Source organism: Rhinatrema bivittatum, chromosome 5 (assembly GCF_901001135.1).
Source record: "Rhinatrema bivittatum chromosome 5, aRhiBiv1.1, whole genome shotgun sequence".
Taxonomy (NCBI): Eukaryota; Metazoa; Chordata; class Amphibia; order Gymnophiona; family Rhinatrematidae; genus Rhinatrema; species Rhinatrema bivittatum.
The window spans coordinates 170140028-170165429 of record NC_042619.1 but is presented as its reverse complement, the minus strand read 5'-3'; the positions used below and the strand labels follow the sequence as shown (position 1 = coordinate 170165429).

The 25402-nt window shown below is 44.1% G+C and overlaps 1 protein-coding gene across 1 annotated transcript in view; it reads left to right on the top strand.

Annotated features, from left to right (window-relative positions):
* The window catches only part of DIS3 (DIS3 homolog, exosome endoribonuclease and 3'-5' exoribonuclease), a 165079-nt gene extending 161755 nt beyond the window's left edge, over nt 1-3324 (top strand). The window contains exons 20-21 of the mRNA XM_029603017.1: nt 2180-2302; nt 2725-3324. Coding sequence (XP_029458877.1) covers nt 2180-2302; nt 2725-2805 — 204 coding nt within the window. The 3' untranslated portion in view covers nt 2806-3324. The remainder of the gene's footprint in view (nt 1-2179; nt 2303-2724) is intronic.
* Nucleotides 3325-25402: the final 22078 nt, after the last annotated feature.

Here is a 25402-nt window from a genome sequence, read left to right as displayed (position 1 = left end):
CGTGAGAGGATAATTTATTGATGCCTCTCCTGTTGCCCCTTACCTCGGCAACTGGTCCCTGACTTCTCCTCAGTCTGTTGCCTCTTGGTGCTTTCTGCTTTCTGTTGTGCCTCCTCCTCCCTTGTCCTCTCCCTTTCCAGCCTTGCCTCCTGTCTGTGCCTTCGTGTTCCTTGCTGTGTCTGTGTGTCCCGGAGTGGTTCTCTGTTCTTGTTTCTGCCTGTAGTTCTGGTTCTGACCCTGGCTTGCCTCTGACTCTGCTGTCTGCCACTTGCTCTGACCAGTTTCCTGCCTCTTGATTCTGCTATCTGCAGCCTGTCTCAACTTCTGCCCGATACAATCACAAGAACCTGATTTGATAAAAAACGAAAAACACACATTTCAGAACTCATTTCTGAGACCTTCACAATAGGTGAATGGGCTTTGGAATAAATCACTTATGTATGGTTAGAAGAATACAGATTTCTTCTGATAACCACAAAGGTGATAAATGGCCAATTTTTACAATCATTGGTCTTTTATGTGGTTTGGGGTTTTTTGTTGTTTTTTTTAACTTATTTTCTTATTTTTTCCATTTAAAATACTTTGAGATATAAATTGTCATAATCTTATAATGTTGCATTGAAAATCTCAATGCAACCTCAGCCCAGGCAGTGTTTTTTGCCTTCTCACCCCCAGGGACCCGCCTACGTCCTGCCGACCGTCAGAACCCAAGGGCTCAACCTGTGGGGGAGATGGTTAGTAAAGGTGAAGTTCCTGACAGTCCCTCTGTGGGATTCATCCACCTGTGGTAGTAAGCCACACTACCATCCAAGGGTCCACGAATTGTAACACTCACATCAAAGTATTGTGATTGCTTTGTTGGAATTAGGGTCAGCAAATGGTAGAGATTATTCCTTTTTATTGGATTAATTCAATATGTATGGGACTGGGTTTTGAGAGATGTGCTGCCTTTATCAGGTCACTCATTTACATTGGGTTTAAATAGTACAAAGCCCTTTAGACATTGAAGCTGCAGTTTACATTATAATTATACCTCAGTAAAAGGATACTTTTGGTGGTGGAGAGGGTGGGAGGGAGGGAGAGTCTTGAGAGAGGCGACAGAGAAAGTACTCTTTTAACTTTACATTTTTACTATCTCTGATAACTGGTGAGAAAGCCAAATGTCTTTATTGATTCCATTTGAGGTCCATATTCAGACACTGGTTTACTATCAAAGTTAGTCAGGATAAACTTGTCTGGCTAGCTTTTCAAAAATATTCAGTGGCACTATGTACTAAATTTCTCACCTAGGAACCATTTTTCTGCCACAGACAGATGTAGGCCATCCAATGCAGAAAAAGCATTTTACATGGGTATAATTTGGGGGAGGAGGTATCTGAGTCACAGGTCTTACCCTGCTGGAGCAAACAGTAATCCATGTGTTTCTGGGTTTTTGAGTCCTCTTTGGGAGTGGGGGCAGACTTAGATGCTGTGTAGTCGGGAAGGCACTTCTAATGGTAGTTAATTCTTCTTTGGCTCCTTTAATTTTACCTAATTTTGTTTTATGATAAGTCAAAAGGACAAGAAGGGACAGTCCTCCACTCATAGTTCAGGAGCTTCTCTTAAAGTAAAAGAAGCAATTCATTGTAACAATTTTAATTTATCAATCACAAGCTGAGCAATAAATTGCTAGAAAGTAGAGTGACATCATCAGATGGAGCCCAGCACAGAAAACTTGTCAAAGTTTCTAGAATTTTGACTGAGCCTCATTGAGCATGCTCACGCATGCAATATATCCCGCGTCCACGCAGGGGTCCCCTCAGTCTCTTTTTGCCAAGCCTTGTGTCTCGCATTTGGGTGAGCCTCATCTTTTTTTCATTAAACTTGCAAAACTTTTCATAGTGGTTTTTTTCATGCGTTTCCTCATGTGTCCATGTGCGAGGACTGCCATTCTGCTTGTCCTCCGGGAATAAACAGTAGCCATATTGATCTCAGAGAAAATTGGAGTCTTTGTTCATTATGATATATAAAGGACCAACCAAAAGATGATGTAATATGAGTGTTGCAAGAAGGAAGCTTTTACATCCAGAATATAGTATTTAATAACCATATAGTATTTTACAGACATAATGAGTAAGTAGTTTAATATTTATATATGTTTGTGCTCCATGATAACAAAATGTTATGTTGTCTTTCCCAGATACCTTCACTTACAGTTGAAGGAGTATCTTTTTTTGTGTTTGATAAGGTGAAAGTGAAGATCACCTTAGATGCTTCCAACATCCAACACCAGAAAATTCTCATGTCATTAGTAGAGCCAGAGGTAAGTCACCTGTGTTTAATAATGTTGAACCATAAAAGTAAAGAGTTTTTTAACCAATATGGAATGCGGCTTTAATGATGAAAAATGAGAATTTTGAAAAGATATTTTAAGATACACTGCTATTCAATGTTTAATATTTATTAAGTAGAGGCTGATGTGAATGTTTGTCTGATTCCTTAATTAATAATTTTATCAATCAGTCATATTGGCTTGAACCATTTGTCTGTTGGTGTAGTTCCATTATTAGTGAATGGATGCAAGTGGCAGAGAGCAAGCAGACTAACAAGATGTGCAGCTTTTTTCTGTTGGTTGTTTTTGTTGCAGTGAGTTGGAAATGGAGATTCTGCTTTATCTGTACATAAGCCTTAAATACTGCAGTGCCAGAAATAATTGTAATCTTTATCTTGTTTTTCTTTTGTTAGGTCCCAGGAATTAATGTTCCCAAACAGATTTCCCAGAAGCATGCCAATGGTGAACCAGAGCCAAAAAAATGCAAGCTCTAGACAATTAGCAATATTCTAACCCCTAATAAACTGTTCACAAATGATTATTGTACATTTTGTAGAGGAATTAAGCTTGTAAACACAACTATGAGAAATGAATGCAATTTTAATTGTTTTATTGTCCTTTGTAAAGATGTTTTACATTTTTATTAAAACCGTTGTTTGTTCCAGTCAGCTTCCAACCTCATTTTTTTTTATTATAAGAACAGTATCATTGTTCTTCCCATATGCTTAGGTGCTTGTAGTTGCAAACATAAACTACATGAGATGTTTTGATGTTTGCCCTCTGGGAACCAGGCAGTCGATGGAACATTAAAGCTGAGGCCTGCAGTTTCCTGCAGCAGCTCCAGGATAGATTCCACAAAAAGGGTTAGAAAATTCTGCTGCACAGTTTTGTAAATTGTGGTATATTTGTATGTATTAGTATATTATTTACCTTAATCTGTAACAAAACAAATGGAAATTTTTGATATAGAATCTTTCAATTTTTAAACATTTCAATTAAAAATTATTCCACGATTTTGGTGTGTGCATGATTGTATTTTCCTTTTTCCATTTAACCTCTTTCTTTACTGTTTTATTTTCCATTCGTTCTTGGTGCTATTTGCCCACATTGTCACTATAATCTGTCTCCCCTTCTCAGCCACCTTCTTTCACCTCATCACTATCACCTCCTTTCTTCTTTCCTTCCCTCATGTGATACTTCTCCTCAACTTCAGCCCATCTGCCATCTTTCCTCTTCCCTTCCCTCCTTCCACATGGTTTTATGCCCCAGCCTTTCACCAACTGTCTCTTCTCCCATTCTCTTCCATCCACCATATGCTGCTGCTTCTCTTTTCCTCCAAGTGTCTCATTCTTCCTCCTTTCCCTTCTATCTGCCATTTGGTGTTATGCTGTACATTGCTTTTGGCAATTTATGGAAATCTGTAAAGCAATTCATATATATTTTTAAATAAAATGTCTCCTTTACTTGCTGTAATCTAAGCTTGCCACTGCTGCATCTACTGATAATCCTGCCCATTGCTGTAAATTCATATGACTCTGATTAGCAACCCTGGGGCACAGAGTGAACTTCTTAAAGCAGAGGTATGTCTGGTCCTTGGGGGGTTTTGAATTAGAAATACATAGTCTGCAGCAGTGGGGGAGGATTGCCAGCAGTATTAGTGTTGGATGGACAGCTGGATGGGTGAAGGCAATAGGGAAAGGAGCAAATGACCAGTAGTGGATACTGAAATGGGAAGAGTCTGCTGTGGAGAGAGGGCAGGGACTGCAGGTTGGAACAAGTAGACGACAGAGCAGGTGAGAGTAGCAGACACCAGGAAGAAAATGTTCAGCAGGAAGTGGTGGACCCAAAAAATAGCGGCAAATGGTTTTGGAAGGATATAGCCAGAAGCATTGCTATCATTCTTTGGCAGAATATGAATTCTATGGGGGTTGCCATAACTCTGGAATCTTTGCAAACCAGGGGTCCTGATTAAAACGTAGATATTACTATTTCAATTCTTTTCTCAAGAACAGGAAAGCATTCTACCAAATAATATAAAATAACTGGCAAAGAAGAAAGCACAAAGTTTCAGCATTTAAGATACAGACTTCTGTGATTTTGCAATTTTATAGTCTATTTTGTTTTTTATTCATACTGACTCTGAAGAGGCCTCACTTAAGAAATGATTCAAATTTGACTTTTTATCAAAATTTACTTGAGCATCAGATTGAAAATGTTCTCTGCTTTTAATGTAAATAATGTGCAGAAAATAACAGTAGTATCTCTATGATCTTTTTATTTTATTATTTATAATATTTTAAGAGATTTACAAAGTAAACCCAAAGAAATAGTCACACTCAAACAAGGAGAGAATAGTCACTATCAAAAACAGAAAAAAAATATATCACTGTATCTACCTCAGAGAAAGGGGACCAAGAAAAAGAGAAAACAAAAATGCCCATTACAAGCCATGACTAATTCCCACATCAATCCCAATTCACTACCCTATAATCCTTAAAAAGATTTTTGAATACTTTTATACTATAGGAGGTTTTCCAACTATAAAAAAAAAAGTGTATTTATTCCCTTGGGAGTTCATTAGGCACTTACATGGGAACGTTAGAAAAAAAAAAAGCAGCTCCTTACCCAAGTACCTGAACCTTATTTTTTCTCCTGAGCTGAATAGACCAAGCCACATCAAGGAGGTTCTATGCTTTTTGGCCACAAAAAAACATCATCTTTATACTTAAAATAGAAATGCAGCACCAAATGTTTATCATCTCGGTATTTAGGGAAACTAGCAACATTGTCCTAATAGATATTTCATCTTGAGAGGATTCAGAAATTCTGATAAATCCAGGCTGTCGGTAGTGATCGTGTCCAATTCCACCTTTTCCAGGTCATCACTCTCCAAATGAAATATAAGCATATGTGGGAAATCCCAACCATCTCCTCACCAGATATTTTTAAAACCTCATTTAGGGGTGAATTTTAAGAGTTGCTTGTGTTAAAAGGCTCATATATGTGAGTATATGGGCCAAGCATGAGCAACTCTTATTTTAAAACTGGCAAATCATGTGCGCATATGCATGCAGCAGATTTTGTGGAGAATAAAGGGCAGATTTGTGGCAGGACAGGAGCATTCCAGAGCAGGGCCAACATTTGCATGTATAAATCTGGCAAACAGCACGCGTTTCCTAGCGTGTAGCAGATGGACTCAAAACAAATGGGGTATAGTGTGCTCGTGCTAGCAGTTGGAGACTGATCTGACGTCAGCACGGGTACATATACCCCCACAGGAAGTGAAGCAAATCAGTAATTTCCGTCTCCAAAGCAGTTTGGAGCGACCTCGCGCTCGCTGAGCGTGTTTCCAAATTCTAACGACTAAATTCATAGAAGAAACCTACTGAAGACGAGCCCCGCACTCCTGTGGTGATACCAGGCGGTCACTCACCCAGTTGAGTTTCCCGAGCTGACTTCCGTGGTCCCTCGGAGGTAAGAGCCTCGGTCCGGTGGCCGGTTCGTGGTAGGGACCCAGCCCCCGAGTGAGAAGGGCTCGGGCGCGGCTTGGCCCCCGAGCGAGACGAGTTCGGGCGCGGCCTAGAGGCAGCGGGTGCACTTCCTTAAGCGCGGCGGTGAAGGTATTCCCCTCTTCCCCCCGCAGCCGGAGACCGCCCGGGTCGCAGCCGGGAAGCGCCGAAGACAAGGTAAGGCGTACATCTTTACTTGGTCTCCGAGGAAGTGTGGATTAACTGGGCCTGCCTGGGAGGTCGCCATTTTGCCTGCCTACTCATCTTTTCTAATTAAGCGCACTTTGCTTGCTAAGCGCACGTTGTTCGCGCACGCGATAGGTGCACGTTGTTAGCGCACGCGATAGGCGCATGTTGTTAGCGCATGCTACTAGGATACGCGCACTTTCTAAGACGCCCGTTTATAGGCGCACATTGATAAGACGTCCGTTTATAGGCGCACAGTTATAAGACGCCCGTTATAGGCGCACAATTATAAGACGCCCGTTATAGGCGCACAGTTATAAGACGCCCGTTATAGGCGCACAATTATAAGACGCCCGTTATAGGCGCACAGTTATAAGACGCCCGTTATAGGCGCACATCTATAAGACGCCCGTTTATAGGCACACATCTATAAGACGCCCGTTTATAAGGCCGCCAGTTATAGGCGCACATTCTAAGACGCCAGTTCTAGGCGCATGCTGTTCAGCGCACGTGTTAGGCGCACATCGTTGGGCGACGCCGCATTTCAGGCGAATGGAGCATAAGAAAGCCCTTGCGTCCGCAGAGCCGGCACCTCCAGAATCAGGCATGAACGCTCTAAGCCTCTGCTCAGCATGCAACCTCAGAGCCTCACAGAGCGAGGAAGCAGACTCCCTGTGTGCCCAATGTGTGGAAGCCATGGGAGTTCCAGGACAAGACCGGCCCCAGCCCAGCAGTTCCTCGGGGACCACACCGGACTTAGCAGGCCGTGGCGAGCAGCCAGGGAACCCAAGAGACCTGGTACCCCTGCGGCCAGATCCGGCTTCGCTTTCCTGGGTGGAATTATTTAAGGGGATTCACGCCTTTGTCCAGATGCAGTCTGCTCCTCGGATGGGTCTTTCCGTCCCGGTTGATCCGGCCCCTGGACCCTCGAGACCTAGGCGCAGCCACTCACCACCCGACAGCCCCAATTATGGGGATTCGGATTACTCCCAGGTAAGTGAGGAGCCCCCCGAGGAGAGTGAACTTTCCTCTGAGATAGAACCATATCGGACCATGAGACGCTTCTTTCGGAGAGAAGACCTGCCAGGCCTGGTCTCACAATGCTTATCGGAGCTGGCCATTCCGGGCCAGGACCCCCAGGGGTCCCTATAAAGAACCCTCTGCTAGAGGGCCTGCGCCAAACGGCTCACCACTTTCCCCTCCTACAAGCAGCACAGCAGCTAATCAAGCTGGAATGGAAGGCACCGGAGGCCTCATTCAAAGGGGGTCGGGCCTTGTCTGGCATGTACCCTCTAGATCCGACATCCAAGGAACTGCTGGCGTGCCCCGGGGTAGACGCCATAGTTAACGCAATTGTGAAGCGCACCACCATTCCGGTGGAGGGGGGAGCGGCCCTCAAGGATGCGCATGACCGACGCATGGACACCATTCTGAAACAAGCCTTTGAGGTAGCAGCCATGTCCCTTCGAATCGCGACTTGCTGCACCGTGGTGACGTGCTCCTGTTTATCACAGGCAAGAAACAACACCCCGGGAGAAGACATGTAATCAGCTCTCGCATTTCTCACTGACGCAGCCTCCGACCTCGTCCGTACGGCAGCCAAGGGAGTGTCCTCCTCAGTGGCAGCCAGAAGACAGCTTTGGCTACGCAATTAGGCGGCCAACTCGTCCTCCAAGACTCTACTCACAAGAATGCCCTTTAAGGGTTCCCTACTGTTCGGCAGCGACCTCGAGAACTGGGCTACTAAATGGGGTGCCTCTTCGTTACCCTGTCTACCAGAAGACAGGTCAAGGAGGAGCCAGCGTTCTGTTTCTAGACCATCCAGAGGTAGAAACTCGCAGCACTTCAACCCCTACAGGACTCGCTATCATGCATCTTGTTCTCAGGCCAGGTACCAGCCCTTTCGGACTAAGAAGAGAACCGGCCCGGGTTCTGGCCCCGGCCGTAACCCACAATGACAATCAGCCGACCCATCCGAGGGTAGCAGCCATAGGGGGCAGGCTAACCCTCTTCTACCACAGGTGGGTCGAGATCACTTCGGACCAGTGGGTCCTCGCCATCATCCGGGAAGGATAGTACCTGGATTTTCTTCGGCTTCCACCGCACAAGTTTGTGGAATCTCCATGCTCTCTCCGATCAAGAAAGTGGCACTAGAAGTGACCTTACAGAGGCTCCTGGCCCTAAGAGCCATAATCCCAGTACCTCCAGAGGAGATAAATTCTGGGCATTATTCCATTTATTTCATAGTACCCAAGAAGGAGGGCACTTTCAGGCCCGTCCTGGACCTCAAGTCAGTCAATCGACACCTACAGGTCCCCAGCTTTCGCATGGAAACTCTGCGGTCTGTCAAGAATTTAGTACAGCCAGGGGAATTTCTCACCTCCCTGGATCTGTCGGAAGCTTATCTGCATATCCCAATTCATCGGGATCACCAGCGCTATTTACGCTTCAAAGTCCTGAATCAGCACTTCCAGTTCCGTGCTTTACCCTTCGGGATAGCCACTGCGCTGCGGATCTTTACCAAGGTCATAGTAGTAGTGGCGGCGGCACTCAGGAAGGAAGGAATCCTCGTCCATCCCTACCTGGACAATTGGCTGATCAGGGCGAAGTCACTGGAGGGAAGCCACCGGGCAACCAACAGAGTTATAGCTCTTCTGGAAAGCCTTGGATGGGTAGTCAACATAAACAAGAGCTCCTTACAGCCGTCCCAGTCGCTGGAATACCTAGGAGTCCAATTCGACACCCAAGAAGACAAGGTCAGCCTGACCTCCAAGAGAAAGTCATCTGCAGGTCCTGCTGAGTGCCAGCCGGCCCACAGCTCGGGATTATCTACAAGTCCTTGGCCTCATGGCATCCACTTTGGAGGTGGTGCCATGGGCGCGGACTCATATGAGACCATTGCAACACGCCCTTCTATCTCGATGGAGTCCATGATCACAGGACTACACCATACACCTGCCTCTACCAGCCAGTGTGCGGAATCAACTACGCTGGTGGTTACAGCCCGGCCTCATGAGCCGGGGGTTACGAATGTTCTCCCCAACCTGGATTCTGCTCAACACGGATGCCAGCCTGAACGGATGGGGAGCACACTGCGAGGAGCTCACCGCCCAAGGGCGGTGGACCAGAGAAGAGTCAAGGTGGAATATCAACCGACTAGAGGCATGGGCAGTCAGGCTAGCGTGCCTGCGATTTGCCCACAGACTTCGCAACAGAGCGGTCAGAGTGATGTCAGACAACGCCACCACGGTGGCATACATCAACCGACAGGGCGGAACCAGAAGCCAACATGTGGCACTGGAAATAACTCCCCTGATGATTTGGGCAGAAGCCAATCTTCAGGACATCTCCGTCGTACACATCGCCGGGAAGGACAACACTTCGGCAGACTTCCTCAGCAGAGAAAGCCTAAACCCGGGAGAGTGGCAGCTGTCACCCATAGCCTTTCAGATAATTGTGGATCACTGGGAGACGCCTGCCATGGACCTATTAGCAGACAGGTCCAACGCTCAAGTTCCCAGATATTTCAGCTGCCGGCGGGATCCTCGAGCTCAGGGGATCGATGCCCTGGTACAGCCGTGGCCTCAGGGGATCCTGCTATACGCATTTCCTCCATGGCCCCTGTTGGGTGCCATTGTTCACAGGATTCAGCGACACAGAGTTCTAGTTCTTCTAGTGGCCCCGGACTGGCCAAGAAGACCCTGGTACGCAGACATGAGCAGACGACTGGCAGGGAATCCTCTACCTCTGCCTCCATGCTGGGACCTGCTACGGCAAGGCCCCATTTTCCACGAGGATCCAGCTCAATTCTCTCTTACGGTCTAGCCATTGAGAGGGCTAGACTGAAGAAAAGAGGATACTCTGAGCCGGTGATAGATACACTCCTCCGAGCACGCAAGTTTTCCACATCACTAACATATATCAGGATCTGGAGAATTTTTGAAGCCTGGTGCGACTCTCACAGCACCAATTTGCATACCGCAAAGATTCCTATCATTTTGGACTTCCTACAAGATGGACTTCAGAAGGGTCTGTCCCTCAGCTCCATCAAGGTTCAGGTAGCAGCACTGTCTTGCTACGGTCCCAGGAGTGATGGCACTACCATTGCCAAGCACCCAGACGTTTCACGTTTCCTGAAAGGAGTCAAACACATTCGCCCGCCACTGAAGTGGCCAGTGCCCTTGTGGAACCTCAACCTAGTGTTGGAATTTCTAGCGGGATCAGCCTTCAGGCCCCTTCGAGGCCTGTCTCTCCGTTTGTTAACCTTGATGATGGTGTTCTTGCTGGCCGTATGTTCAGCGTGCCGCATCTCAGAGCTACAGGCACTATCCTGCCGGGATCCATTTCTCAGAATCACTCCAGAGGCTATCCATCTTCACACAGTTCCATCCTTTTTACCCAAGGTGGTTTCACACTTTCACCTCAACCAAACCATATCCTTGCCTACCACGGAAGGTTTGAAGAAGGTCGAATGCTACGCCATCTCGACATCAGCAGACTGCTGTCCATATACCTGGAAATGTCTGAGGCAGTACGAAAGACGGACCACCTGTTCGTCCTTCACAGCGGGCAGAAACAAGGGGAAGCAGCCTCACGGCCAACCATCGCCCGCTGGATTAAAGAAGTTATCAAGGCAGCCTACGTAGAGGCAGGAAAAACACCACCTCTACAGGTCAAGGCTCATTCTACCAGAGCGCAATCGGCCTCTTGGGCAGAAGCTAGGATACTGTCGCCTGCAGAGATATGTAAAGCGGCAACCTGGTCCTCCCTCCATACCTTCTCCAGATTCTACCGTCTGGATGTCCAGGCTCGGGAGGACACAGCATTTGCGAGGGCGATCCTACACGGTCCTCGGGCAGCCTCCCGCCCAGTCCAGGAGTAGCTTTTGGAAATCCCATTTGTTTTGAGTCCATCTGCTACACGCTAGGATATGTTGAGATTACTTACCTGATAATCTCCTTTTCCTTAGTGTATGCAGATGGACTCAGCATCCCGCCCAGCTGCCAGTATACATGGGGATTCGCCGTCTCACGGTAAGCCATGCTTTGCTTATGTAGGGCTTCCACCCTGCCGGGTGTCGACGCCTTCCGGCTGAGTACACTGGCAGTCTCCAGCTACCATCAATTGGTCAGGGTAATCCTGTTCATTTAATCAATCGGTCACTACACATATATCCATAAAAACTTTGCAAGGAAGATTACTGATTTGCTTCACTTCCTGTGGGGGTATATGTACCCGTGCTGACGTCAGATCCGTCTCCAACTGCTAGCACGAGCACACTATACCCCATTTGTTTTGAGTCCATCTGCATACACTAAGGAAAAGGAGATTATCAGGTAAGTAATCTCAACATTGTGCTGTTACCTACACATATTTACTTCTGCTCTTTTTCATGTGTCAGTCAGATTAAACTCGGTATAGCCAAAAACTGAGTGGGTGAAGGGTCTGGGTAAATTGGGGGGAGTGCAGGCTGAAGAATCAGCGGGGGCTTGATAACCTAGAGATAGACTGGGCAAACTGGTGGACTGGTTATTTCTTTCATGTGTGCATGTTTTTTAAAATTTTCTCACTTGCAAGTGTAAAAGCTGACAAGTCTTAAGAAATGATATACTAATAACCCTTCCTCATGTAACCACTTAAAATTAGGAGTACACATACGCACACTAGGCTTTTTTTAAATAGTATGTGCGTATTTGCGTGGGCGATTTAAAATTCCAGCATATGAGCTAGCTCCCACATACACGCTTATGTGAGCACACTTGTGTTTGTTTTAAAGTTTCCATCCCTGATATTTCTTTAAAAGTTCCTGGGGGTATAAAAGCCTGGTTAGGTGAAAATTAAGGAAAAGCAAATTCTTTAGCCTAGCTGAGTTCTCCAATGCTTCTAACTTGCCATGAAGCACTAGAGTCTTTTCATTTTGTCCAGCTGTACCAGTCCAGGCAGCACTTGTGAGTTGTTTCCACCTATCAGCAGATGGAGGCAGAGAACACACTTTTTTTTTTTTTTTGTAACCATTACTTAGGGGGTGGTACATCTCTGGAAAATCCAGTATTTTCTGCTTCCAGCAGATGGTAGGACCTGGTGGTGCAGCTGAATGTTGTTGGATGCTTTAATCTTGTCAGGCCTGGGGTCAGGCCACTGGATGCAGACAGCGGAACAAGCCCATTTACTAGCTTCCTGTCTCAGAAGGGTCTAGGTTGAGCTTGTTGGAAGGGAGGCTCTGATTTTGCTCAAAATAAGCAAAAAAAAAAAAAAAAGCAGAGCCTGGTTTTTCATTTCCTCTGTCGCCTTCTCCTCATCAGTTCTGTCTTTCTCTCTCCCATCCCTCCCTTCTCTTGTAACAGTCTTGTTTAAAAAAAAAAAAAAAGAAAGTGTGACTCCAGTGAAGCTTCTGAGAAGGATGTACTGGGCAGGTGCTTTGGCCTAATTTGTGACCGGTCTCCAATTTAGATGCTAGCAGTGCTTCCACAGTGAGTTGTGGGTCAGTCTTGCCTGCACACGTGAAGTGAGCTCTCCATCGTAGGAGCCCAGGGTGATTTATTTTTAGTGCAAGGTGGGTGACAGAGGAAGCAAAGCATCCCTGCTCCAATTTTTCCTTGTTATAAGCTTCTAATGTCCTTAAGTTGAATATTAATTGTAAAGCACTGCCGCTATCTTCTATCTTTTCCAGCGCTGCTGCAAAGTTTTGTTAAATGTGAACCGACATGATGTTACTAAACGAATGTCGGTATATAAAGAACCTCAAATAATAATAATAATAATGGAGTGTTCCGATTGAGGCCACTGGTGCAGCACATGTGGAGTTCACTGTGCTGCATCTTAGAAGGGCCCGCTCTTCTTGGCCTGTGTGTGCTTGGTCAAAATCCCAGAGAGACCTCATGGGAGGGCTCTGGCGTTTCAGGCAGGGTTGCTTCCTCAGGTCAGAGTCTCAGGCTCCTTAGCTGAACAGGCCTTGGCAGGGACACACCAGGAGGCTGCCATGACATTCTCTATTCCCTTGCATCCTGCTATCTCCTATTCTGGAGCCGGTATCTCTATCATCAGGCCCTCTAGTGCTGTTGTCCCAGGGGAATTCAGGTGAGATGTTACAGGAGTTTTTTCACTTCCTGTACCAGGCATTTTGTGCTTTTAAGAGACCTGGAGAGACGTCTACTTTGGGCACTTCTAAATCTATTAAAGCCCTCCCTTCTCCCTTGCCCCTGGAAATCCCCTCCAAGAGAGTTAGAGGAGTCCTGGAGGCCCCGAGTCCTCCTTGGGAGCAGATTCTTGAGGGGCCTGAGGATCACGCGGACACCAAGAGTTCTGCTTCCCTGGAGGAGGGCGAGCTCCTGTCTTGTCTAGAGGTGGATTCTGTTATAAGACTTCCATCATGATGAGATTTGGGGGCCTGATTGACCACGTGGTCACCCATGTCCAGATTGATGATGCAAAGATGAAAGAGCCTCTGATTTAAGACCCCATTATTAAGGGGTCATTAAAGTTACCCAAGCATTTCCTCTGCATCCTGAGGGCAAAGAGATGATGTTGGATGAATGGTGACTGGAGTCAGAACTTACAGGTGTGGCACTGTTAAAGAAGCTGAACCCTATCCTGAAGCTTACTCTCCAGTACTTCTTTCAATCTCCCAATGTGGACGCATTAGCTACAGCTTTCACAAGGCGCACCACCGTCCCCATGGAGGGAAGTGCCTCTTTAAAGGATCCGCAGAATAGGAAGATTGACGTTCCACTCAAGCACTTGTTTACCTCAGCAGCCATGACGGTTAAAGTTACTGTCTGTTTGGTCATGTTGATTTGGGCCCTTCTGCACTAGATTCAACAGCTCCCAGACAATGAGCTGTTGAATAATAACACAATGGAGAAAACAAGTAAAATTAGGGGGCACTGCCATTGATGCTACTTTCAGCGCTCTCTGTAACAAGAGATGGCGCCAGTGGCACTCCAAATTCACTTGTCATACTTTGAAATTTCAGTAAAGATCACACACATGTGTCTGCGCCTGCAGGTCCCATGAATAGGAAGTCATCAAGGTAATGGACCATACTGTTATTATCTGTCCTTTTCTCCATCACCCACTGTAAAAATGTACTGAATGTTTCGAAATATGCACAAGAGACTGAACAACCCATTGACATGCATTTGTCAAAATAAAATTGGCCTCTGAACTGGAAAAATGGGAAAACTGTGGAGGTGAATCGGGAGTAATTTGAAGGTGGATTTAATGTCCGCCTTTGCCATTAAGGTTCCTTTTCCACATCGCCTCAATATATTAATAGCAATATCAAAAGAAGTATACTGAACCGAGCATTCTTCCTCAGGCAAGTAGTCATTGACTGACTTCCCTGGTGGGTAGGACAGATTCTGTATCAGTCGGAGCTCTCCTGGTTCCTTCTTCGGAATTACTGCTAATGGTGAGAACATCATCTTTTGGAACGGCAGTTCCGGGAATGGGCCTGCCATTCTACCCATCTCAATTTCCCTGTCGACCTTCTGCTGTACTATGTCAGCATGTCTGTCAACTGATTCCAAATTACTAGCCAATATGTTTTTTATTTCACCTTGAAGTGGTATGCTAAAGCCTTTCTCAAGAAGGAGGGAGTTTAGGAAAGGGGGATAGGGAACTTCCCTCCCAGTCTGCTCTTTAATTGGAATGAATTGGGAGGGAACTGGGGAAGGCCTGAATGCATCGCCGCATGGAGTTTGCATTAATTCTCCCCTTCTTGCGCACGCTGCCTGCATGCAGATGTGTGTACGGCCCTCGGATTTTATAACATGCGTGTGCCAGCGCACGCATGTTATAAAATCGGTGCGTCCATGTGTGTGCGCGCGCACATCATAAAATCTATCCCTTAGTTGGCCCTATGGCTCGGAACCCTGATATGTAGGATGATATGATATTGGGGATAGATTGATTAGAAAATACCTTCTAAATCGTGTTATCTGGCAGGTTAATAAAATAAGTAACATGGTTTCCACTTAAGGATGTAGATTAAAGAATTGATATTACTGAAGTATGTGGGATTGCTTTTACTGAGAAGGAATGTTGCCTAAAGAAAGTTTCTACTGTGTGGACAACAAAGCCCACAGATTATGGTAAAAGTGAACTTGTGTTAAAATAGGAGATCCTGTGCCACCACAAAAACAGTACAGTTATCCCTCTGAAGCTCAGAAAAGTCTAAAAGAAATTATTGAAGACTTGTAAGCCCAAGGGGTAATTAGGAGAACAAATTCATTTAATTCACCTAATTGGCCTGTCAATAAAATCTGATGGAATCAATTGGAGAATGACAATTGATTATAGATGAGTAAATAAAGGTACTCCTCAAATGGCTCCAGTAGTAGATAATACAAAATTGGTGCAAAAATCCAAGACTGATGTAAATAGTTTACAGTTATTGATTTGGAAAATTGTTTTTTTAATATTCCTCTTGAGATTAATTCCCAAGAGATGTTTCATTTACATTTCAAGATAAACAATATGCTTTTTATAGTGTTCCTCAGGGATTTCATAATGCACCTGTAACCCAAATGTTGTCTAAAATAGAAGATTCAGACAAAGATCATGTATATTCATATGTAGATGATATTATTATTACAGGAGTTACTAAACAGGAAGTACAAGAGAACTGAAAGGGTACTAAAGCTTATTCAAAAGACAGGTTTTAGGGTCAACCTAGAGAAGACTCAGTTAGTTCAAGAACAAGTACCGTATTTAGGTAATCTTATTGGCAAAGAAAGAGGAAAGGCTGAGAGAGGTCACAGAATTAGTGGAACCTCCTGCTCCAACTAAGGCTCATTCTCATAGGAGAATTCAAATTTTTGAGATCATACATTTTTCGGTATGCACGAATAGCACTGCCATTGTACAAACTGTTAGAACTATCTCAGTGGGAATGGGGACCAGAACATGTTCATGCTTTATCTCAATTAAAACAAGCTGGGCTATGAGTTCCACCACTTAAAATCCCAGATAATTCTAAGCTATTTTTTTTTTAATCAGATTTGCAACATCGGATATAGCTCTTGCAGCTGCACTTTTACAGAAAAATGAGGAAGCTAAATTGGTGCCAGTTGCTTATGGTTCTTGGAAATTGTAGGGTGCAGATTTAAATTTTGATTTGTTTGAGAGGGAATGTTTGGCTGCAATGGGGGCAGTTCAAACCTTTGAACCTTTGACAGATAAAGCTCCTATAACTATTCAGTGTTTGCATACTCCTTTGAAGTATATTATGTCAGGTCAGTTGGTAGGAGGTAGAGGCTCAGGAACTAGATTGATACAAGAACTCTTATTTTACTTAATAAAGGAATCACTAGTGAAACAATAAATAATCCTAATTTGGTGGCACATACACTAACTGAAAACAAATGATCATACTTGTGGGGAATTAGAGGATACCCTTATGCCACAGTGTAAGGTAGTGTCGTTAGAAGAGATTGATATTGCAGATTTGCATCCACATATTTGGTTCACTGATGGTAGTTCATGATGGAAAAAAGGGGCACAGTTATGTGGCTGTGCACAGAGATAGCAGAGTTAAATCTAACTGGCTCTTGAGATGGCTAGATTTAAGCCAGTTTCCTAGTGCCCAGACAGATGAATTCAAAACCAGTGGTTTATGCACCTCTACCAGCAGATGGAGACAGAGCAAACTGACGTCATAGTATATACACCCCTGCTGTGACATCAGCCTGCCATTATTCTCCATCTCCAGCAGATGGTGGACATGCATCTCCCTGCTGGGGATTACTTCAAATTTTAGCAGGAGAAATAAAAGATTTAATTCACCCCGCTCTCCTGCGGTGATACCAAAAGGTCCCTCCCCCAGCTGAGAATTCCTGAGGTGATTTCCATGGTTCCTCAGATGACTGACTTGGTCTGGTAGCTGGTTTTCTCAGCTGTCGTGGATTTAGCTGTTAAAACAGCTGAAAGGCAGTGGGTGCAGGAAGCTGAACGTGGCAGTAACAGAATATGCCCTCCCCCCCCCCCCCCCCCCCCCCCTTTAGCTGGAGACCATCTTCTGTACACAGCCAGGTAAGGCTGAGACTCAAGGTTTAAAAAAATAAATAAATAAAATAAAAAGACAGAGACAGAGTAGAAGGGTTGTTTGTAAGGCTTCCCCTTCCTCCGGTCTCTGTGCTCGGTGCACCGTTCCGACGTTCGTTCCCGCTCCCAAGGGAGGTTAAGGAACTTGGGCAGGCGGACGGGTTGAGCAGCTCAGCTAGGCTAGGCCCTGCTGTGTTAGGCTTATCTCTCTGCCCTGCGTAGTAGGCTATGGTAACATTTTCGCATGCTTTTTCCTGCGTGTTAGGCTGCCCTCTTCAAGACTGTCGGTGTGTGCAAGTGCGTCTGGCTGTGCATCCAAGTTATGAGCCCAGTTTTTGGATGTTTAGTCAGTTACCTGTTTTGGCATCCAGGTGATAATGGCTTCCGTGTTAGGCACGCGCTTGCCTGTGTGCACGAATTGGGCCACACTGTGAAAGGACGGAAGTGCGCCAAGTTTTGTGACGCCTAGCCTTGGGATGCCTAAATTTTGTGCATTTAAATTTTGGACTCATATTTTACAATGTAAATTCAGCTGGATACACACCTTCAGTCGCCTGTTAAGCATACTGACAGACTGATGGCGTCTGTGGCTAGGAAACCTAAGCGCCTTTCCCTCTGTGCTGCCTGTCATATTCGTGCATCTCAGCCTGGCTGCCCTCTAACTTGTGCCAGTGCTGCTTAGAGGCTCAGGGAGAATCATCTTCCCCTTATTTTACTAAGAAACCTAAGCGCCTTTCCCTCTGTGCTGCCTGTCATATTCGGGCATCTCAGCCTGGCTGCCCTCTAACTTGTGCCAGTGCTGCTTAGAGGCTCAGGGAGAATTATCTTCCTCTTATCTTACTAAGTCTGGTTCTTGCAAGCCTGATGATGGCCTGGGTAAAGACACATCAGGAGGGGCGCCTAACCTTGGAACGCCCTTAACTGGTTTGTCAATGGGGGAAAAGTAGCTCCGTGGGCACAGCACAGGTGCTTTCTTGTTTTGGCATGGATCCTTCTGCTTTACTTGAGTAGAATTTTTGTCAAGGATTGCAATCCTTTCTTCCTCCAGGACTGTAACTATATAAGACTATGTTGCAGTTCTTTCACAGAGATGAGCTTCCCAGATGTTAAAAGTAATTTAAAAGATAGTAAAAAAAAAAAAAAAGGCTACTTTAGGCAAAGGTAATAAGTAAGAGTCCAAGTAAGAGAAAGAACATCCTCATGGACATGTTTCATGTTTTGCTAGCCCCTGTTGCAGAGCTGACCTGTGTCCCTGTTCCAGAAGGGAGAAAATTGGGAGTCTTATTAGTGAACTTACACCCTAAAGCTGTGTGGTATCTGTTGTCCTGATTCTTCCCTTTGAAATCAGTACTTGGGCCCATAATGCATCAGAATGCGGTTGTCCGAAAGCCTGCACTGGCCTGCTATTTCTCTCTTAAAACTGGGTACCTTGGGAATTCTGGAATTGTCACTATAACCGGCTATAATCATATACCAGTGTTTTCGTGTAATCACTTTTTAAAAAATTCTTTGATTGCATATAAAATAATTTAAAACATCTTCTGGCTCTTCTCTGTTTCCAAAAATCAGTGTAGGTATATCTGATGGTATTACTTAATGCACGTTCTTATCTTAATGTCCTTAATAAGTAGACTTATTGGTTTGTAAGATCCCACATAATACTTGCACTGAAGAAAATGCCGGACCCTATCAGCGTTTAAACAAAAACATCTGCTTCAGAGGCTGGGAGAATATTTGAGAGCATCTCTTTCATTTACGTCGTACTTGCAGTGAGAACTGCATTCCTACTTATAAGCCAGGCCCAAGTGATGTGCCTTTCCTGGAAGTGGTCATGAATTCCTGACTGCGAGAGGATGTAGACATCATAACAGGATTCTAGAAACCTGGGTACAATATCCATGACGATCCCCTTGGCCTTGCAGGCCACCTGCATATTGAGGGCGTAGAAACTCTTGCAGTTCTGGTAGAAGGGTTTGTCACTCCCTGGTGCCCTTAAAGGGATGTGAGTGCAATCGATAAACCCCAAAACAGATGGGAAGTGTGCAGTGTGGTAGAAATCAGTCATTATTTGTTGGTGCTGCTGTATGCACCAAGGGAAAGAGATAGGAGGTGTTTTCCTTAGAAATGCAGCCAGGAACTGATTGATACATAAGGAGGTAGCATGCTGGCTTATTCCAGCCATGACCCCTAGAGGTGTCTGGAATTTGGCAAAGGCCAAAAATTCCAGGGTGGTAGTGACCTTGAGGTGTACTGGCAAGGTATAGCCCTTGTGGGTGAAAGAACACAGGTCTTGCTGTAACTGCTGGAATAGGTATAGTATGGTTTCCTTGTTGAACCTGAACCTACACATGCCCTGATTCTGCATTCTCTTTAAAGAGTACCTTCTCTTCCTCCATTCTCTCTCCTTTTTCAACCGTTGTGCCATGAGTATCCATAAGCCTATTAGTTATTTTGAAATTTGATTCTCCACCACTCACTCCCCTCCAGTCTGGTCCAGTCGGTCCAGTGACACTCACTCCCTCCACCCCTAAGTATGGCCCAGTCTGTCACTGTCACGGTCACACTCAAACTCACCCTATCAGCAATGCTGTGCCATTCAGTGAAAGGTTCTTCCAAAGCTCTGCATGAGATTCCTGGCCCAATTTGTCTTTATAACATACTTCTTCTAGGCAAGGGCAAGGTTTTACCCATTTGCCCCTTCCGCCCTCTCTGTTTCTCCTTCTAGCCTGTTACCATGTCCATTCACTGGGAGATAGCAGCCTGTCAAACATGTGTTCGAAAAAGACTATGCAAGTTTGAACTTTGCACATAAAAAGCTGTAAATCTATTTGTGTATTTTTTATGACATTTGCATCTAATTGGTTTATAAAACAGCACATGCATATGTGCAAACCAATCCCCAAGATGAATACTTTTTTTGCTCAAACTGTTTTTCATGAAAGCAGATATATGCGTAAATGTAACCTATTTGGAAAATATGACTTGCCATTTTCACATGTGTAACTCTTTCACCCTTAAGTATTTAGCCATTTCAGATCTAAGCATGAGATAATTAAATGTGATATATATGCTCCACTTTAAATTTAAAAAGCTTTTTTTTTTTTTTTTTTTTTTTTAATGATTGAATTATGAATGTATGTGAAAGATGCATAAATGGACAGTAGCCAGGGTTGAAGCCTTGGTGATTGAAACTTGTGAGCAGTAATACCAAACAAATTCAACTCCCTTTTGTGTATGACAGGTCAGTTGTGACAAGGATAAAAAAGAGGAAGACTAAGAAAATAACCTAGCTAATGCTATTAAATTCCTTTGTAACTTTGTAACAGGAATTATAACAAAATGCAATACTTGAAAAGGTCAGTAGGTGACACTATGCCACATCTTTTCACACCATTCAGTGACAGCAGAACCTTTAACACCAATTCCACTCCATTTTCAGTAACAGAAGCAGGGGCATGAAGGAACCAATATACCTTCCAAATCTCAATATCAGAGTTGCGGAGCTCTTTAACACAGCAGTTAACTCCTATAGTTAAGAGGTATAATGAAATGGGTCAAAACGTTGCTGTTATAGAACATTCCACTATAGAATTAAATCAACAAATGTTAAATTCTCGAGTACAAGTGAATGCTATGCAGCAATCACAAGAAGCATTGATTAAGGACAATGTTAATTTAGCATTAAAAGTGGAATCATTAGAAAATTCTGTTAGAAATAAAAATTTGAGAATTATAAATTTTCCTAAAGTTCCACTAGTTAATCCTAAGGATATGTTTAAAAGATATCTAATTGAAATTTTAAAAGTTCCAGAGAACGCTATACCCCCTATAGCTAAAGCATTCTATTTACCACCTTTTAGGAGAGTACCTGATACACAGAGAGAAGGTTTAGATATTATACAAACAATTGAGACTCCTGCATTAGATTTGACTGCAATTATTGAAACTTCTGACTCTGATATTGCTACTCCAGCTACTTTAATTGTATCTCTAGTCCTAGAACCAGATAGAGATTGGCTACTGAGACTGTTCTTTAGGCATAGATTAGAACTGTTTATGCAATTTAAGATAAATATGTTTCCGGATGTATCTCGTCAAACACAAAAAAGGCGTAAACAGTTTTTATTATTGAGAACTGCTGTGTAACAGATTGGGGGGCTTTTTATTTTGAAATTTCCGTGTAAATGTCTGGTTAAGTATCAGAATGTTTCATATATATTTTTTGACCCCCCCCCCCCCCCAACTGTCTCAATTTCTTGCTGGAAAAATTCCTCTTCCTAACTCTGTGGAAACTCCAGAACCGTAGTATCTTGAAAAGAAAGGTCCTTTAATAAATGATTGTGCTAATACATCTTAATTGTCAAATAGCCATATAGTTATATTTATTTGTATTATTTCTTAAAGTTGTGTTATGGATCCTCCAAATATTGAGGACTTAAGATATAAAGTTTTTTGTTTGTTTTCTGGTAAAGAAAATCTTTTTCCCTTTGGGTTGTTTATGTAAAACTTTATTAATTTCAAACAAGACATTCTTGTATTGTATTAAAAATTTCAATAAATAAAAAAAAAAAAAAAACAACTCACCAATTCCACTCCATTTTCAGTAACAGAAGCAGGGGCATGAAGGAACCAATATACCTTCCAAATCTCATTTCTCCTCCAAATATCTTGGTTAAGAGTTTGTTTGTTTTTAATAAATTGTAGTTTCTCTAATCTCATTTCATGAAAATTTTCATTTTTCTTTTCACTTGTGTCAAATATAAAGACAAGAATGTTTTAAATCATTGTTTTCACACATGTGGAATATAAGGATTATCAAGTGAAAGTATCCGCTCAAGATAATGAAAATTGAAATATTAGAAACGAAACAAAGTTGCCAAGAATATCAAAATTCTGTAATGCCCTAGGATTCAAATCAAGTTAATGCTAGCATGATCCAAAATATATCTTTTGACCAAACAAATGTTGTTTTCTAGATAAATAAATAGTACTGATATTCTCAGTAATATTCCACAACTGTAACACCACATTTTTGCTCCTCTAGAATCAAAATTTTCTCCTGTTTTCTCAGTTGAATAGTCGGTGAATTTTCAAAATGTTATGCACAAAAAAATCAACATAAACATGTGTATGTGAGGTGTCTGCACATGTTTTGCATTTTATAAACAGGTCACATACATGCATATATACACCTTTGCAAGTAAACGTATGTGTGAAAAAATGGTCATTGGGGCAAGATTTGTGCATATATGCATAATCTATTTTAAAAGTGACTTATGCATGAGCATAATCAACAGTGTGTGAGTAGATTTACTACAGCTTAATTACATACCAAGTTAAAACTTTCATGGTGTTTTTCAACTTGGTATTTAGGGGGCTGACTTCTCTGGGTGCGTGGACATGGCAGCAGGTTAGGTTGTGGAAGTTAGTGTTCCTGGGACAGACAGAGCCATACTGGGGGGTGGGAGTGAATGTGCCTGGAACAGATTGGGCCATACTGAGGATAGATGTCAGTGATGGAGAATTTCTTTCAAAATTACTCTTATAGTCTGGTGGATACTCATGGCACAGTGGTTGAGGAGGGAGAGAGAACAGAGGAGGTAACCTTTACAGAGAATAGAAAGGACTAGGGCACAGTTTTTGAATTTGTCACAGAAGCAAGTCTGTGCAGGTTCAGATTTAACAAAGAAACCATACTGTACCCAGGGCTGGCGCATCCACTAGGCAAACTTCTGCGGTCGCCTAGGGCGCCGAGCCGTAGGGAGCGCCGAAGAGCAGCCAAGTGGTGCCGCAAGCGGGGCCTATCCCGCTCGCGGCAAAGAGAAATAGAGACACTGTGCTTCTCAGGGACATCGGCACTGAAACAGGTAGGGGGGGCGCAACGAGGGGGGGGGATCAGCGCAAGGGTCGCCTAGGGTGCCCAATACCCTTGCACTGGCCCTGACTGTACCTATGCCAACAGTTAGAGCTGGGTCTGTGCCTTTCGACCCACATGGGCCATGCCTTGCCAATACACATCCAGGTCACTGCTCTCTGGAATGTTTGTCTACCAGCACCCCAAAAGTGTTGGTTGGAATAAGCTAGTCTGCCACCTGCTCATGAATCGAGCAGTTCCTGGCTGTGTTGCTAAGGAAAACACACCACTATATAACTTCCCCTCAGAGCAGACAACACCAACAAATAATGACTGATTTCTACCACATTGCATGCTTCCCTTCTGTCAATTGCACTCGATATCCTACAAGGGCACCAGGGGATGACGAGGCCACCTACTGCAACCACAAGGGCTTTCACTCCCTCACTACATAGGTGGCATGCGATGCCAAGGGGCTCACCATGGATGTTGTGGCCAGGTTTCCAACATTAAGTCACGATGCCTACATCCTCTTGCAGTCAGGAATTTATGAAGGGCACTTCACCAGGGGTTGGCTTATAGGTAGGAATGCACTTATCAATGTAGAAAGCCTTTGGATCTCCACTAGATAGCCATACATCTCTGCCCTTTAGTTTAGAAAGCTAGGAAGGGGATACCATTCCCTACAGCACTTCCCCTTGAGGATGTCTAAGGTGGTATCATCCCTATCCAGAAAAGGGGGTGAGCCTTGAGTAGTTTGGATTTTGTTTTGAGAGAATAGGATGTGCGTTGGTGTGTTCTTTCACTTTTAGGATCCAGCCTACAGCAGGAGGGGAAGACATACATCATTGTGAGTGCCTGGCAAGGGGACTGTAGAAAGGAAGGTTTTTGTTGTTCTACTGGTTTTTTTGACCTGGCCTATCTGGGAAAATGCTTCCCCTGCTCAGGAGGTCAGGAGGGAGCTGTATACCTTTTCACCCCATCCAAAAGGAGGCTGAAATAATTATTCAGATGAAGAAGAAGATTTTTCTGTTTTATCCATCTAAGTGGCAAGGACGTATTTTTTCTGTCCCCTTCCTTACCCTGAGCTGGAAATTAAGAACTGTTTCTAGCAAAAGGCCTTTCCTCCAGGAAGGTTTGCCTTGAGCTTTGAGGAGAGATCCAAGGTTGAGGAGAGAAGAACATCTGGAGACCTCTAAAGGAGTTTCTACTCTGGGACATAGGACACAGGAGAAAGATTGGGAGTGCCTTTGGACCTCAGATGAGATGGGGAAAGAGGACATCCACCACTAGGACAACCCCAGCCAACTTCGGACATTTGTGTCTCCACCTCATGGAGGATATCAAGTTCCAAGCATCTGCCCTGAGGGAAACATCTGCAGAGGAAGAGACATTAAAAACCTATTCTTCTGTATGGATAAGAAAACTGGATGGAAAGTTTAATTTGAACACCCTGCCTGTTTTATAAGTATGCCTGCCCCAAAGAGCTATCATTTTCTACACACAAGGGAGTTCATTCCAGCCCTGGGCTTTGAAGGTTATCCTTCCCCCCTCCCCTCCCCAATAGAAAGAATCCACTCCTTGAGACCAGAGGAGAGGGATTCGTTATGGCTATGAGAATGAATCAGTCTGAGGTGAGAGGCAGATAATTAGCAGCAGAGCTTGTTCCTGCCTTGGACTCCTCCTAGTGCCTGTCATCTACTCAGCACAGATGGGAAAGAGGTAGTTTGGCTGAGAGAATGGGAGGTGATTTTTAGGACCTAGAGAACCTTGGTGCTTTCCTGGACATCAGTAGAAAGGGCTCTAAATCCAGAGTCTCCTGGTCAGATCTGGAGAGTTCCCTAATATATTTATCACTACCATCACAGAGCAACTTACTCTTCTTTTTTCTCTTTCTTATATCTAGGTGAACTTACATAATTGGCCCAGTAGAACCATTCTAACCTCTACACAGGAGTACCCAGGTATGCTTAGCACTACCATCACAGAACAACTTACCTCTTCTTTTTTATCTTTTTCATATCTAGGTGGACTTACAGCATTACCCCAGGAGGACTGCTCCAATCACTACCAGGGAACTGCCCCACTGCCTAACACAAAGGAATATGTAATTCTGTTCTTCTCTGCTTTCTCCCCTACAGGAGATAGAGAATATCTATTCACAACCTGGTTTATGATCTCACTACCTAACTTGCAGAGGGCCAAAGATGTTCACTACAACAGGGCCCATATCAAGAGAACCTTTGGCCTATTCAAAACACGTTTCCATTGCTTAGACAGATCTAGGAGATGTCTTCTCTATTAAGGACTCTATTAAGGTCTGTGAAATCTTTCTAGCCTATTGCATACTTCATAATCTGCCCAAAACCAAGGGCCTGCTTCCTCCAGGGGGACTGTAACATAATCTAGATCAACAGGACATGAGTCACAAGCAGTTGCTGGAGATACATTACCAAACTCCACAGAAGGCTGTACAGGATAGGAATACACAGATACAAA